Here is a 14,820-nt window from a genome sequence, read left to right on the forward strand (position 1 = left end):
ACAGCATTAGGGTTTTTGATTGTTACTTTGTTGCTGTTTTGCCTGAGGGAACTATCAGACAGTGATGGTAAATATAATCCATAGCATAACCCAATCATTTGAATGGAAGTTGTCCTGACCTTTTCAGGCAGTGTGATGAGTGAAGGCTACAGTAACACTTCTGAGTGGGTCTTGCCTTGTTATCAGCAACCGGTCCCATGTGTCTGTTAAATGCCAAGGTGGGGTGTCCTGGCCAGTACACTGGGCCTCTGGTGCAGCCCCCTTAGGAGGTGCTGTGGGTGGGGGAAGTATTGCAGAGAGGGCAAGCTTTCAGCTCTCCAATTTGAGCTTAAGATCTCAACTGAGCAGGGAGTGGTGGCTCATGCCTATAATCCCAGCACTTCAGAAGGCTCAGGTGGGAGAACTGCTTGAACCTAGGAGTTTGAGACCAGCCTGGGCAACACAGGGAGACCCCATATCTTTACATAAATAAATAAAAAGCCAGGCATGTAGCATATACTTGGGGTCCCAGCCATTTGGGTGGCTGGGGCAGGCGGATTGCTTGAGCCCAGGAGTTTGAGGCTGCAGTGAGCTATGATCACACTACTGCACTCCAGCCTGGACCCAGAGCAAGACCCTGTGATCTCATCCATCCTCTTCTTATACAAGTGGTGACACTGAGGCCCAGCGATGAAAGATCCTGCCCAAGGTAAGAACATCCTACCATCTTGATAGGAAGGGGCTGAACCAGGCTATAAATTCCTCTTGCAAGTCTCCAAATCGGGTGATGTTTGCATCACCCAGGTGGCTGTTGGCCTTTCTGTAAGTCTTGTCATCATGTCTTCAAGGCTCCAAAAAAGGTGTTCTCAAATTCACGTACTATTCATTTTGAGAACTTATGGTCTGGTAAGCATGGTGACAGAAAATAGGTGAAGGAAGATAAATATTCTTATCTTACAAGACAAGAGTGCTAGTTTCCTAGTTTTATTTTTCATGACAACAAAAATAATACCAGTAAATCACCAAACATGTTCTAATATCCCACTGTGTTCAGAATCATCTGGAGTTTTGTTGGTTGGTTTGGTTGATTGTTTTATAATGCAGAGTCCTGAGGCCTCCTCTTAAATACTGTGACTCAATAGGGGTGGGAAAAGTATTTATTTTTTATTCCCAACAGGTTGTAGAAATCAGTAGCCTGTATGCAAACCATGAACTCCAGGGATGATACTTACTTCAACAAGTGCTAGTCATGGAGAAGATGCAAAACCATTGGTAAGAAAGGGCGGGGAAGCAGAGATGGAACGAGGTGAGGGAGGAGGGCGGAAAATAGGGAGAGAAGGAAAGAGACAGGGAGCAAGCGAGAAAGGGGTGAGGGGGGAAGGAAGAAAGGGGAAGGAGAGGAAAGAGAGAGGGCAAAGGAAGAAAAAGGAGGAGGAAATAGATGCAATGGAAGAGAAAGGAGGGAACAGAAGGGGAAGAACAAAGAGAAAAGAGAGGGAGACAGGCAGGGGAGATAAGAAAGAAGGAAAGGAGAAATCAAAGTGGAAACTTTCTCAGTCTTGCATTTATCAAAATATTAAAACACACGCATTCCATAGGTGAGTAGGATAATGAACATGGGCTTTGCTTTTGTTCCTGTGTTTTTCAATTCTAGGCCAACAATTCTAAAACAAGGACACTAAGGAGAAATACAAGTTTAGGGGTACTTTCCTCAGTTCTGGCAAATACAAGCATGTGCCTATGTATTAGAGAATATGAAGGCTAAAAGAATAACTTTAAAAAAAGTGATAAACACAACATGAGGAGTGAAAAATGAGCACTCATTTGGCACCCACTGTATGCCACACCCTTCCTTCCCAATCTCACCTCTCCTGGTCCTTCTCCAGGGCTTCCTGCTCAGCCTCCAGGCTAGCCTGGAGCCCTGACTGCTCTCTGCTGCCGCTGTTCAGACTGGCAAGTTTCTGCCTCTGCTCTTCAATCTCCACGCCCAGGGTGGAGCGCCTCTGCAGCGCAGAATGTCTCCTCTCCAGCCTGGCCAGGGCCCGCTCCAGCGCCTCTCTCTGCTGCTTCTCTCTGGACTCCAGAATCTCCTTTTCCTTTTTCCTCACTTTTTCCTCCTGACGCGCAATGTTGGCAGTGAATTCAAAGGTGGCTTGGAGCTTTTGCAGCTGGCTTGCATTGGCCTGGTACTGTGCAAGCTGTTCTTCTTTTTCTTCCATTTCCTTTTCTACTTGATAAAGAGTGTTATCTAAGCTGAGAGGGCCTCTGTCAAGAATTTCAAATGCTCTCTGCTTTTCTTCCAACAGAGTTGGCAAGTGATTCTGCAGGAGGTACTGTAGCTGGCGTTCTTTATATTGCAGCCTGTACTCCACTGGCTTTATTTTCTCGAAATCGTGAGCTACTTCTGTGACATCTGTGACACTCTCTTCATGTTTTCCCAACAATCTAGATTCTTTGTCATGTTCACATTTTAAACACTCTAGGATCTCTTGTTCTTCTTGGACTTCTTTTTTCAGGAGGTCTTTCTGCTGAACCAGGTCCTTCTCCAAGTTCACTAGCTTGACAAGCTGCCTTCTCTTGAATTCGAAGAAGCGCAGTTGAGCCTTTTCTAACTCCTCGCCATCTTCATCCCCTCCGGCACGAGCCTCCTTCACCCGCAGCAGGGATTCCCGAATGCCTTCCAGGTCTCTCTTCTCCTCTTCCACCCATTGCACCTCCCCGCGCCGCAGGAGCTGGATCATCTCCTGCTTCTCTCGGAGCTGCTCTTCCAGATGGGCCACGAGCATGACCTGCTCCTTCTCCTGCTCCTCCAGTCTCTTTTTTTCCAGTTCAAGCTTGGCATACTGTTCATCTTTTTCCTTTTGGAGCCGGTCCAGTTCTTGAAATATCTGAAACTTCTCAGCCTTCTCGTTGTTGTTGAGTTCTTTGAGTCGTTGGAGTTCTTCTTGGACACGGAGAAAGGTCTCTTCTTCTTGTCTCTTCTTCAGCAGCTCGATTTCCTGCTGTTCCCTCAGCCTCTCCTCTTCAAATTTTTCCTTCTCAGCAAGCAAATCCTTTAGCTTGTTCTCGATGTGGAAGCTGCGGCGTTTGAGGCTCTCCTCCTGCTTACGAATCTGGAGCTGCACGATTTCTGTCTCCTTGCGCTGGGTCTCCACCTCCTGTTGCATCCGCTCCAGTTCGGCCTTGTCTGATTTCTGCTTTTCCTCCATTTCTTCTATGAGTTTCCTGAAATGCAAAGCACTGACTGGTTGTTATCTGATCATTGTTCAAATGTTGCTCTAACTTTACTGAAATGTTCTGAAAATGCACAGACGACCAGGTCAAAGCCTCCATTAAAATAAAAAAAGAAGAGAAACTGCTTTCCTTTAAATTTCCAGCAGCATCCTGTTTAATTTTTTTATTTTTTAACTGTCTAACATATCATCTGCCTATACTCCTGAAGTGGCTTCTGATATCATTTCTTTGTAGAGCCTATAATCATAATGTGTTATGCATGATATAATTTTAAAAGGCCCCTGAGCTCGAAGAGAAAGAACCATGCCCAATTTAAATTAAATGTGAATAACTTTATTCAGCCCAATGACTAAAACTCAACAGAAGTTCAGTTACAAGACAACATTAAATAAAAATGCTTATGCTGTCCTCATCTCATTGGGGTCAAATATCAAAGTCATGATAATCGACAGTTCACTGTTCCAGCTAAAAAACTACATACTACGTAGCATTTAATCACTAGTTTGGGACAAATGGTGATCATCAAATGGTCCAAAATGTTAGTTTATTAGTGCATAACACTGAAACTAACTGGAGCCTCCATTAGAATATACACATGCGTAATTTTGCAGGCTGGTGGGGAGGTGACACGTTGTGTTTTCTGTTGGAGAACAAATGATCTCCACAGGGCACTGTACCATAAAGTTTAGGGTTGGGATGGCCTCCAGAGGAAGAGCATGGAGTTAGATTAGGAATACACGGCCTCCACCTCCTGATCCACCAAATGTTTATCCTGGATGATGCTGGAAACTAAGACCATTTATTTGTGACATTTAAACTCCAGGTCCTACAAAATAAACATTTACTTTGCAGATTTTCTATAGTTTTAGTTTTTACTCTAATTGTCATCTTTGGTCTACGTCTTGGCTGGTTAAATAGGACAGGAAAGACAGAAAAGGAGAAAATACAGTTTTATCAGGTAAAGAATTATTTCAGAACATATAAAGAACTGTTCAAATCAATGAAACAGCCATTTTTCCCTCCACCCTGTGCCCCCATACACAAAAGAAAAGTGAGCAAAGAATAAGAAAAGCAAATTATACATGGGGAAATACAAACGGCTAAACAGTATCAGGAAAGATGTTTTAAAAGCAGGGAGGTAGAAGGAAGGGAAACTGTCATTCTTCAGGCTTTTTAAAAACTCAGGGGATGTTATTAAGAGAAGATTTACTTTTGACTACATTTTAAATGAATACATTTTGGTGTATTAAATTTAATTGGTGTGTTAAATTTGCCTACTGACTCTATTTCTCGTTTCTCATAAATATTTGAAGACGAACTGTTTAAAAAAATTTACACTTGAAGAAAAACCAACTACTCCAAAAACAAAAACAAAAACAAAACAAAACTAAAAGACCTGCAGTCATTAGACATGTAAATAACAGACACAGAGCAAGAGCGAAGTACTGAAGCAGACGCAGATGAAATCAGTCCAGGGTATTAACACAGGAATCCAGACTACAGTAGTGTTGAAACTTGAACCCCATGTGGCTTACCTTTTACTTTCTAATTTTTCAAGTTCTTCACGCTGTTGCCTCTCAAATTCAAGTCTAATAAAATCAAATGAAAATGAGTCACTTTTCTAAAGAGCTTTTCTCTCTCTCTCTCAGTCTCTCTATACAGAGTCACATATTCAAAAGGGCATCAGTTTTCCAAATATTACTATTAATTACCATGGATTAGCAAGATTAAAATGCATTCTTTGCTTTAGGACTATGATTAGGAATTAGACATACTTTTGGGTACTTGAACTCAGGCTGAAAAGAACAGATTTTACTTGAAGGAAAACAAACAAAACAAAAACTGTATTGAAAAAGCAGAGTTAAACAAGACTTCTAAATGAGAAGCACGTCTACTCCATGCAGCTTAGCATTGATGAGTATATAAAAATGGAGAATCTCTACCTTAGACAGATGGGTCCTTTTATAGGGAAAAGACTGCCAGGGAGGTAGAGAGAGAGAGAGCACAGACATCAATTAAGGAAAGCATTTAATAGGAAGGAGTATCAGGAGAAAAGCAGTAAGGTACTTAAAAGCCAATAGCCATGCACAAATTGAAACATCTTTTTATAAATATTACATTTCCCAATAATTTCATGAAACAAACACTCCACTCCAAAAAGTTAGCTGTTATGTTTTACACTTCTCACACTTCTCAAGATAATCATAGTAAATAACTGAGTACCAATAATAATTATAAACAGTAATCAAACTGGCATCTTTACTACTTTATAGATAGTTATACTGCATGTAGGTTCATCAAGTTCCTGCTGTAATTAATAGTTATGCAACATAGGAGTTATGGGAGTTGTGAGATTGTGAACAGATTCATAGTGGTGGTAAAATAAAGGGATTTAGGTCATCGGGAATTTTAAAACAACTCACTAAAATAATAACACAAGCTGATTTCTTATCAAATATTATATTTAATTATTGCAAAGTTTAACTATTCTTATTAAGCAGCAGAAACTGTATTTCTTCATTTTTTTTTCAGGGTTGGGATTGGGGTTGGGTTAGACACTGCCAGCTACCCCACCCCCCCACCCCACCACGCTTGAACTATAATTCTTAAGCTTATACATTTTTCTGTTGTGGTAGAGGGCAGATACAGCTAAAAAGCTTGGCTACAGAAAAGTCACCATAAATCTTCTTCCTTGAATAATGTGCAAAATTCAGATTGGAAACAACTACTTAGTCATGAGCGAACAAACACTTCAAATAGTTCTCTTTCCAGTTTAATAACGTGGGGAAATATTGAGAGTAAGAAGTCTGGTGGATTTCGTTTTGGGGTTGTTTTTTGAGACAGGGTCTTGCTTTGTTGTCCAGGTTGGAGTGCAGTGGTGTGATCATGGCTCATTGCAGCCTTGACCTCCTGGGCTCAAGCAATCCTCCTCTCTCAGTCTCCTGAGCAGCTGGGACTACAGTATGGTGGCGTTTTTAGGCAGAACTGAGTATCTCTTACATGGTAGGTGCTGTGTGGGGTGATTTGCACATAATCTCCCTCATCCACCCAGCAAATTCTAAAGGCAGCAAACAGTATCTCCATTTTACAGATGAGGAATCCAAAAGTTTGGATATGTTGAACACCTTCTCCAAGGTCACAGTGGTAATAGGTAGTGGAGCCAGGATGTGAACTCATGGCAGCCTGCTTCCAAAATACCGCCTATTAACTCAGTTTATGAGCAACGTTCAAATTTGTGATATAAAATAAAAGTATTAAATATTTCATTGAAACTTGTTAGATAACAATATATTTATTCTACTGACAAACAAAAATAATCTGTACCTTAGCATGAGAAATCAGCCATACAAATCTAAATGAAAAGCATTTGCCAGTCATGAAGGCTAGCCCATATGCAAATGCATTAAGTAGTCTTAGGACTTCGTTAAAATTAAACAGAACCTTAGGAAGGATTCCAAGTTGGTATCTTCACACTTCAGTAGAGTTCAGTCTTTCTAGAGATATTTACATAGTCAAAAAGAATCACTGGATCAAATACTTTTTAAAACCTAAGCATTTCCCTAATGGAATGAACTGTACTCTTGATTTTATTTTCTGTGAATGAGAGCTCAGTGCGCACACCAGTAGAGCTGGCTTTGACAGTGTCACGTGTGCACAGCCAAAAATGCTACACTGAGCACTGGGCGTTCGGATGGAAACCTACCATCTGAGGACTGTTTATAGAAACAAGTTCTGCGCATCACAAACTGGAGCCTGTCGTGGGCTAGGGGGAGGGGGGAGGGATAGCATTAGGAGATATACCTAATGTAAATGACGTGTTGGTGGGTGCAGCACACCAACATGGCACATGTGTACATATGTAACAAACCTGCACGTTGTGCACATGTACCCTAGAACTTAAAGTATAATAAAAAAACAAATAAATAAAAAAAGAAAAAAAAAAGCAAAATGACATCTGGAACCCTGGCAGCAAAAACAAACAAACAAAAAAAGAAACAGGTTCTGTGTTTGACAGTCAGCATGCCCTCCGTCACTTGTTCTTCCAGCCTTAGAAAGCATATTTCTCATCCCTTTTAACAAAGCAGGAAACTGAAGCTTAGAGTACGTAAGCAGCAGAGGCAGGACTTGAATTCAAGTTCGGTAATAAAATCTCTGCTGCCAATCACAACTGTTGCTACTAGTGAGCTGCATGGTCTCAAGGAGGCAATTAGTTCTGAGTTTTAATATTTAATGTGACATTTTAACTGAGCAACTACTTTTTAAAAATTGAACACAGTGTCAAGTACTGTGTTAGGCAAGAGGCTTCAACAGTCTGTAAGAGAGATGTGGTCCCGGTCCCCACCAGGCTCCGGGTCTGTAAGAGACAGTCAGTGTGTCACATATGAGCATGGGGTACTGAGTCCAGAATTTGGTAGTACCTAGGATCAAGCAGAGCTTCCTGAAGAAGCATATATCTAATCTGGGTCATTCTTTCTCTTGCATGATATAGAAACTCAAAGAAAGCTAGTAAAATCAGATGTGGGCTTGCTATAGGAGAGGTGGCAAGATATGAAGTTCAAGAGGACAACAGAAGCCAGACAGTGAAAAGCCTTGGATGTTACGTTAATGACTCTGAACTTGATCTTAAAGGAGGTGGCAGAAAAATGTCTTGGGCCAGGACTGCTGAAAAACACATACTCCTGGGGTTCTGTAGAAAACAGATGGGTGCAGGAACAATACAAGAAGACAGTGACAAGTTAGTGGTAGAAACTTAAGTAGATGACAGAGCAGGACCCAAGTCAACTGTTTGCCTTGATCCTAGGTACTACCAAATTCTGGGCTCAGAACCCCATGCTCAGGTGTGACACACTGACTGTCACTTACTGATCAGGAGCCTGGGGGGGACAGGGACCCCATCTCTCTTACAGACTGTTGTAGTATCTTGCCTAGCACAGTACCTGACACCGTGCTCAATTTTTAAAAAGCAGGTGCTCAGTTGGCCAGGCACAGAGGCTCACACCTGTAATCCAGCACTTTGGGAGGAAGGCAGATCACCTGAAGTCAGGAGTTTGAGACCAGCCTGGTGAACACAGTGAAACCCCGTCACTACTAAAAATATAAAAATTAGCCAGGTGTAGTGGCGGGCACCTGTAATCCCAGCTACTCGGGAGACTGAGGCAGGAGAATGGCTTGAACCCGGGAGGCAGAGGTTGCAGTGAACTGAGATATCGCCACTGTACTCCAGCCTGGCAGACAAGAGCAAAACTCCACCTCAAAAAAAAAAAAAAAAAAAAAAGTAGGTGCTCAGTTACAACGTCACATTAGATATTAAAACCAGAATTTATTATCCTGGTGCGAGGATAAAGAAGTGCGCGGTGGCTCACGCCTGTAATCCCAGCACTTTGGGAAGCCGAGACGGGCGGATCACGAGGTCAGGAGATCGAGACCATCCTGACTAACACGGTGAAACGCCATCTCTACTTAACATACAAAAAATTAGCCGGGTGCGGTGGCGGGCGCCTATAGTCCCAGCTACTCGGGAGGCTGAGGCAGGAGAATGGCGGGAACCCGGGAGGCGGAGCTTGCAGTGAGTGGAGATCGCGCCACTGCACTCCAGCCTGGGCGACAGAGAGAGACTCTGTCTCAAAAAAAAAAAAAAAAAAAAAAAAAAAATGAAGTGAAGCTCTCTCCTGATACTCAGCAGGTCGAGCTGACAAAACTTGACAACTGGTGGCATTTTGATGGGGGTGGTAAAAAGAAAGAAAAAGGCAAAGATGACCCTCAGGTTTCTGTCCAACTCCTATAGGGGGTAGGAAGGCAGAACATAATTACAAAGAGACTGAGTCCAGAGATCAGCAGGTGTGAATACAAATTCTAGTGTTCTGAGACCATGAAGAAGTTATTTAACCTTGGATGCTTCATTGCTATAGAGGCTGAAGAAAGTAACAGGCCCCACCTCAAAGGGCTGTAGCCAGGATCAAGTGAGACGTGACATGTAAGATGCCTGCCTGGCACCTGGAAACACCAGGGGCTGAGTGTTGCCTCACACTGCTATGGTTCACCGAGATGAGGAGAGCAGCGGGGAGGGAGGGGGCTGGGGAGTGGCAGCTGTAGCAGTGCTGGCGCTCAAGGTGGGAGAGGCCAGGGCAGCGGTTGACACTCACTGAAGCTAAGCTAACGACCACAGGGGACTCACTCTATACCTGGCACTGCTCTAGGTACTGTGAATTTAATCCTCACAGTGACCCTGTGAGGTCACTGTTATCATTTCACACATGAGAAATGGCAACGTCACTAGTAACCGGCAGAATCAGGTTTGATTCTAGAGCCTACAATTTTAATCTCTTCTCTGTCCTGCTTTCAAGGTAAGTTCAGTTTTACACACATAGAAGCCAGTGTTTACAAAGGGTCATCCAACTGAGGTGTCCAACAGGCAGCACGATACATGCCATAAGCAGGTATCAAGGCTGAAGATGTGGACTTGGCCTTCACTGGCATGTAGACAAGAACTGGAGCCCCAAGAGTGGGTGAGGTTACCCAGGACACACGTGCAGAAGGAAAACAAAGGAGCTTACTGCAAAGTCAGAAAGATCACAGACTTCGTGGTGACTGGCAGAGATAAATGGCCTCTAATGAGGCTGGGAGTGAGCAGTTAGAGACACAGAGAAAAATCAGGAAAGGGCAGACATATGAAAGCAGAGGGAAGAGGGTGTCTGAAGAAAGAGAGAGCTCAGTAGCATGGAATAATCCAGGAATGCCAAGTAAAATGCAGAGCCCAAGGAGCACCCAATGACCTTCGCAATGTGGAGGTTCATCTTGGAGAGACCTTTGCTGGGCTGGGGCTGAACTGCAGAGGTCTGAGGAGTGAGTGAGAGGAAACTGGAGACAGTGAATGTAAATATAGTAGAGCGCTTTCTTGGTAGGTTTAGTTAAAAAGGGAAGGTGTTGGTTTTAGGAGAATGGGTGCTCATTTTAACACATGAAATAGACTTGTGCCTATTTAAATCCTTGTATGAACAAGCAGGAGACAGAGAGATTGAGTGAAAAACTGGAAAGAGGCTGGGAATATCTGATGGACAGAGAGGTCTCTGAGAGGGCAGGAAAGGAAAGGGTAGCACCATGGGTGAGAGCAAGGGTTCGGGCACGGGTGCCAGCCCAGACCAAATTCTGGCTCCTATATGACCATGGGACAATCTCTCAACTTTCCTATGCCTCAATTACCTCATCTGAACACAGGCTCAAAAATAATCCTAGATCTCAGTTGGTGAGAGGATCCAACAAGAGTACTCACAACCACTATTAACTTAGTTAATAAATACTAGCTATTAATCCTATAGGATCCATAGTACAGGTAGGGGAAGTTAGTCTGAGAAAGGCAAAAGGGGAGTTCTTTCATTGGGACAGGAAGAAGAAAAGGATGAATGCAAAGCAGACGTGGGATTTAAAGGTGCTGCTCTCTTAGGACTCCTGTGTTCTATACGGAGTCAGAAACAAGCTCCTCTGCCTAATGACTCCTCTTCATAAGAGTGAGGAGAAATAATGGCGGGGTTAGAAGTAAAAGAGTCAGGAACATTATTTCTAATAATGAAGAGGCCAGTGGGCAAGAGAACTAATGGAGGAAATGAGCAGAAAGGGCTGGCTGGGCATCATTCAAGCTTAGAGACTTAATTTACAGGGGCACTGATCTCTGTGTTGATGTGGTTTTCTCCGTTGCACTGAGCTCAGATGTCTAGATATAGGCTTAGGGCAGGGAGATAGCGCAATGGTTCTAGAATCAATGGGACTCACATAAGTGGAAGAACAGAAGGACCATCTGATGATCTGGGAAGCAGATGGCTCAAGTGCTGGAGATGAGGGACTTAATTGGATAGGGAAGTAAATGGAGACAAGACAAGACTTACAGGAAAAGTGAGAAATCAAAGAAAGTCTCCAGGCTGAAGAAGGGAGTGCTATTTAAGTAACTAGATTGCAGGATGAGTTAGTTTCAAAGAATCACTGAAGATAATATCACAACTTAGAATGATGAAAGGCTTAGAAGGAAATGTCTGGAAGGGGAGGAGAAGGCAACAGTACAGACAGGCAAAGAGTGCGAAAGGCAAAAAGTGGGACAGGCAGATGTCCCAAGTGAGGCTCAGAAGTGCTCCAGTGGGCAGAGGAAGGATGGTCTGGAGCAGCTTGGAGGAGGATCTAAGAGTCTCCGGGTTGGTGAAATCACAGGTCATCCTTAGGGGAAGCCTTCACTTATTGGGATGGAGAAAGGGAAGTATGTGCATTAAGGGAAGCTGTCAAGATCAGGTGCTTGAGGCCATTGCTCTGGCCCCTGAAAGTAGTACTGTAAAGTACTGAGTCAGAAATCAGAGAGAGAATACCATTTTAATTCTTAATGAAGACTTGTGATTTCCTTTCTGTGACCAGTCTCTAAATAGGTAGAAACTTTGGTTGTTTTCTACTGAAAGCAAAACACCTTTGGTAAACAATCATACCTGTTTCCTCAAAAATAAGAGTAACATTTAAAAAACAAACAAAAAATACCATAAAGATGCTCAGTCTTAAATCACAAACAGTATGAGGGGAGAGTCATTCCAAAGTTAGAGAGTATTTTTAGATATGCAGTGATACGAGTTGCTGCTCACACTGGATCATTTCTGTTAAATATTACATATTTAATAATCATACTCCAAAATGCACCTATTTCCATAATCAATGATAATTATTTGGGATAATAAACCTCAGTAGATTGTAAAATATAAATGTGAGTGTGTCATTATCAAGGAGAGAACATCAAGAATAATTGTATTTGAAGGTGGCTTCATTTTAAATGTGTAATTCATTATCTTACTTTACTGGAATTATCATGGCTCCCTATTCTAATTTCCCAAATGTTATAATTAAAAGGAAACCACAAAGGATGTAATTTTTGCAGGTGTTTTTAGCATTTTAAAATGACACTTGGAAGTACACTTACTGTGTTAAGTCCAACAAAAAAAGGACAGGACAGCATACAACCTATTTTTTTTTAAATCAGAGATAGCCTTTTCTTTTACATTAAAAGAGATCTACCATTTTTAGGTATAACTGCACATATTTCAATTAATCTTTCTGTTATCATCGGCAATAAAAAAATGAGCGAGTGGGAATGTCTCAGGTTATACCATAAAGAGGGAGGGACGGAGGAAGGAGGGAGGAGAGAGAAATGAAGAAGATTTAAATGAACTGAAAGCATAAACACCTGCATCCTTGTGTGTCTTCATGGTCATCCATGTTGTACCTATGATGTTGTTTCACTTTCTAAACAGAGTATGACTACCCAGGTCCAGTCAATGCTTGAGCAGGCAGTTGCAGTGCAGGTAGATGGGGAGGGTAACGGAAGCTGAGTCCAGCCCACAACATGCATGGAAGAGAGACCCCGTGGCAACAGAGGCGGTCTCCCTATGGGACAGTCATATTGGTAAAGTCCCTAGCACGGATGTTACTCTATTATCTCAGTGGGCATATGATCAGATAAGGAAAAACTTCTTGGTCAATGTGTAGGCCTGGCTTTTTCCTAGGTGACTCTTAGGTTGTTGTCAAATAATAGGGATTACTTCATGGGCGTGCGACCCATGCAGCTGCACAGGGCCCTGTGCTCAGACAGGTCCCATACTTGATGCTCTGCTGTGGCCACCTTGAAATTCTCAATGATATTAGAACAAGAGGCCCAACTTTCAACAGGTACCGGACTCTGCAAATTATGCAGCTAGTTCTGATCAAGCATATGTCATCTTTGAAAGAACTCCTGGCCTTGTGCCTGGAATGCTCAGTGGTATTCCTCAGTCCAGATCTGGTAAGGAACTAGAAAAGCACTAGAACTCAGGGGACGATGTTTCACCTTTCCCTGATGCTTCACTAGGGTTTAGGTTCCAACTACAGAGGGTTCTTCAATGGTTTAGACAAAAATGTTGACCTTTTCACCACACTACCATCCCCTAGGAAACTTGAGTCATCTCAAGCACCTCACAAGTGAGTGAATCCCATGGAGACTAGGGGATCTTAAAGACTAAAGAGAAAGTTTGAATTTGGGTGAGGGGGTTTGTGCTTGTCCTATCCAATCTTCTTCCCAACCTTGCAAATCCTAACATTCTAGATGTTCCTTGAAGGCTAAGCAGAAAGCAGTTATTTCTCCCAGGGTAGGCTCTGGGAGACTGAAGAAAAGAAGAACCCAGCCATCCATCAGGTTTCCAACTCTTCATGGAAAGGCCTTGAAGTCTTTCCTATGTGAATCAGCTCTCAGCAAACTTTCATTAGAAAGCTAGGAATAGCTGTTTGGTAGACACAATTGGAATTTCTACACTATTCACTCCCACTCACCCTTTTTTCAAATCATTGTCAGGGTATCCCACAGTAGGTGGACTTACAAAAAATTACAATTCAAGGGGTGTGTATCAAGATGGGGGTGGGAGACAAGAAGTCTCACAATGCAATTTAATCTAGAAGGTTGTGAAATTAAACCCTCTTAAATAAACTTCAGAGTTTATAACTTAAAAATTCAAAGCACTCTGGGAATGATTTTCTAACAAATTTCCAAATCCCTGGTCTAGAAGGTACTCACTAAAGACTTTCCAAGGAGCCAGTCTTAAACCTTTTGCATTCCAAATGGAAAGTGCCCTAAGAAACAAGGATTGATTTTTTAAAAAATAATAAAATTTGATATCATAAGCACTTCCACTAAGTTTCTCCCCGGCCTGTTTCTCACAGCAGTGGTATAACTTGCTCTGAAAATGACAGCTAGGAACATAGATGTGAAACCCAGAGGTTTTCCTAATCAAGCAAGAGGATCACAGGCAGTCTGAACTTGATAAGGACTTGAGATAGATCATACACTGAACTCATACACACCCCGCCTCCCCTGCCCCTCCATCCTATTTTACAGGCCAGGAGAATGAGGCCGACAGAGTGTGAGACAGAGGGCCCAGGTCACCTCCTTTTGAGAGTCAGGACTCAAGCCCACCTCTTCCAACTTCTCATCCATTCTTCTATCCAGCCCGGAATTCTATCTTACCTTCTCAACCAAACCATGGTACTTTTTATCCCAGAAGGAGCCTCTCAAAAGTTAAAAATGATCCAACATTGTAAAATATATCTCTTCCCATTGGACAAACCAGAAGAATGCACCACATAATTTTCCTTCCACTTCCTTCAGCCACGCATTCTACACATACAATAAAACTTGTCCTGGCACCTGCTGTGAACAGGCAGGACTCTGAGTGGAATAAAGAATGGACAGCGTGCCTTTGGGTACTCTTAAGTGAGTGAAACAGAGTGAAAGGAAACATGCTCATGTATCGATCACACAGAACGTAAGGAGGCCAATGGGAAAGGGCATGTTTTCAACAGAAAGGAGATGGGGTGGAGGGACAGCATTTACAGGGATGAGAGGAAGCCTTGCAGAGGAGGTGTTGTCTGAGCTTGGCCTTGAAAAATGGATGGAACTGTGATGAGCATAGTGTTGTGGGTGGGGGAAAATCCAGTGGAAGAAAAATAGGAGAAGGAAGACAAATGAGAGGTACACAGAGGAAGCTGTACAGAGCCTCAGTTGGCTACTGCTCTGATTGAATAAGGGGAAGTGGTGAGAAATAACAGGGAAGTTAG

General features: G+C 42.7%; 3 protein-coding genes across 8 annotated transcripts in view; 1 reads left to right on the plus strand and 2 right to left on the minus strand.

Annotated features, from left to right (window-relative positions):
- LOC126929186 (eukaryotic initiation factor 4A-I-like) overlaps positions 1 to 14,820 on the minus strand; it is a 515,423-nt gene that overhangs the window by 192,696 nt on the left and 307,907 nt on the right. The window lies entirely within an intron of this gene.
- The window catches only part of KIF16B (kinesin family member 16B), a 315,708-nt gene that overhangs the window by 105,487 nt on the left and 195,401 nt on the right, over positions 1 to 14,820 (minus strand). For 4 of the 6 annotated variants that reach the window (XM_050745330.1, XM_050745326.1, XM_050745328.1 and 1 more), the window contains 3 exons: positions 5,157 to 5,189; positions 4,749 to 4,802; positions 1,846 to 3,204 (listed from right to left, as the gene is read on the minus strand). In XM_050745330.1, coding sequence (XP_050601287.1) covers positions 1,846 to 3,204; positions 4,749 to 4,802; positions 5,157 to 5,189 — 1,446 coding nt within the window. The remainder of the gene's footprint in view (positions 1 to 1,845; positions 3,205 to 4,748; positions 4,803 to 5,156; positions 5,190 to 14,820) is intronic. The other 2 variants (XM_050745331.1, XM_050745327.1) reach the window with 1 other exon arrangement.
- DSTN (destrin, actin depolymerizing factor) overlaps positions 5,991 to 14,820 on the plus strand; it is a 1,228,633-nt gene continuing 1,219,803 nt past the window's right edge. Inside the window, exon 1 of the mRNA XM_050745396.1 lies at positions 5,991 to 6,000. The gene's annotated coding sequence lies outside the window, so the exon portion shown is untranslated. The remainder of the gene's footprint in view (positions 6,001 to 14,820) is intronic.

This window comes from Macaca thibetana, chromosome 10 (genome assembly GCF_024542745.1).
Source record: "Macaca thibetana thibetana isolate TM-01 chromosome 10, ASM2454274v1, whole genome shotgun sequence".
Taxonomy (NCBI): domain Eukaryota; kingdom Metazoa; phylum Chordata; class Mammalia; order Primates; family Cercopithecidae; genus Macaca; species Macaca thibetana.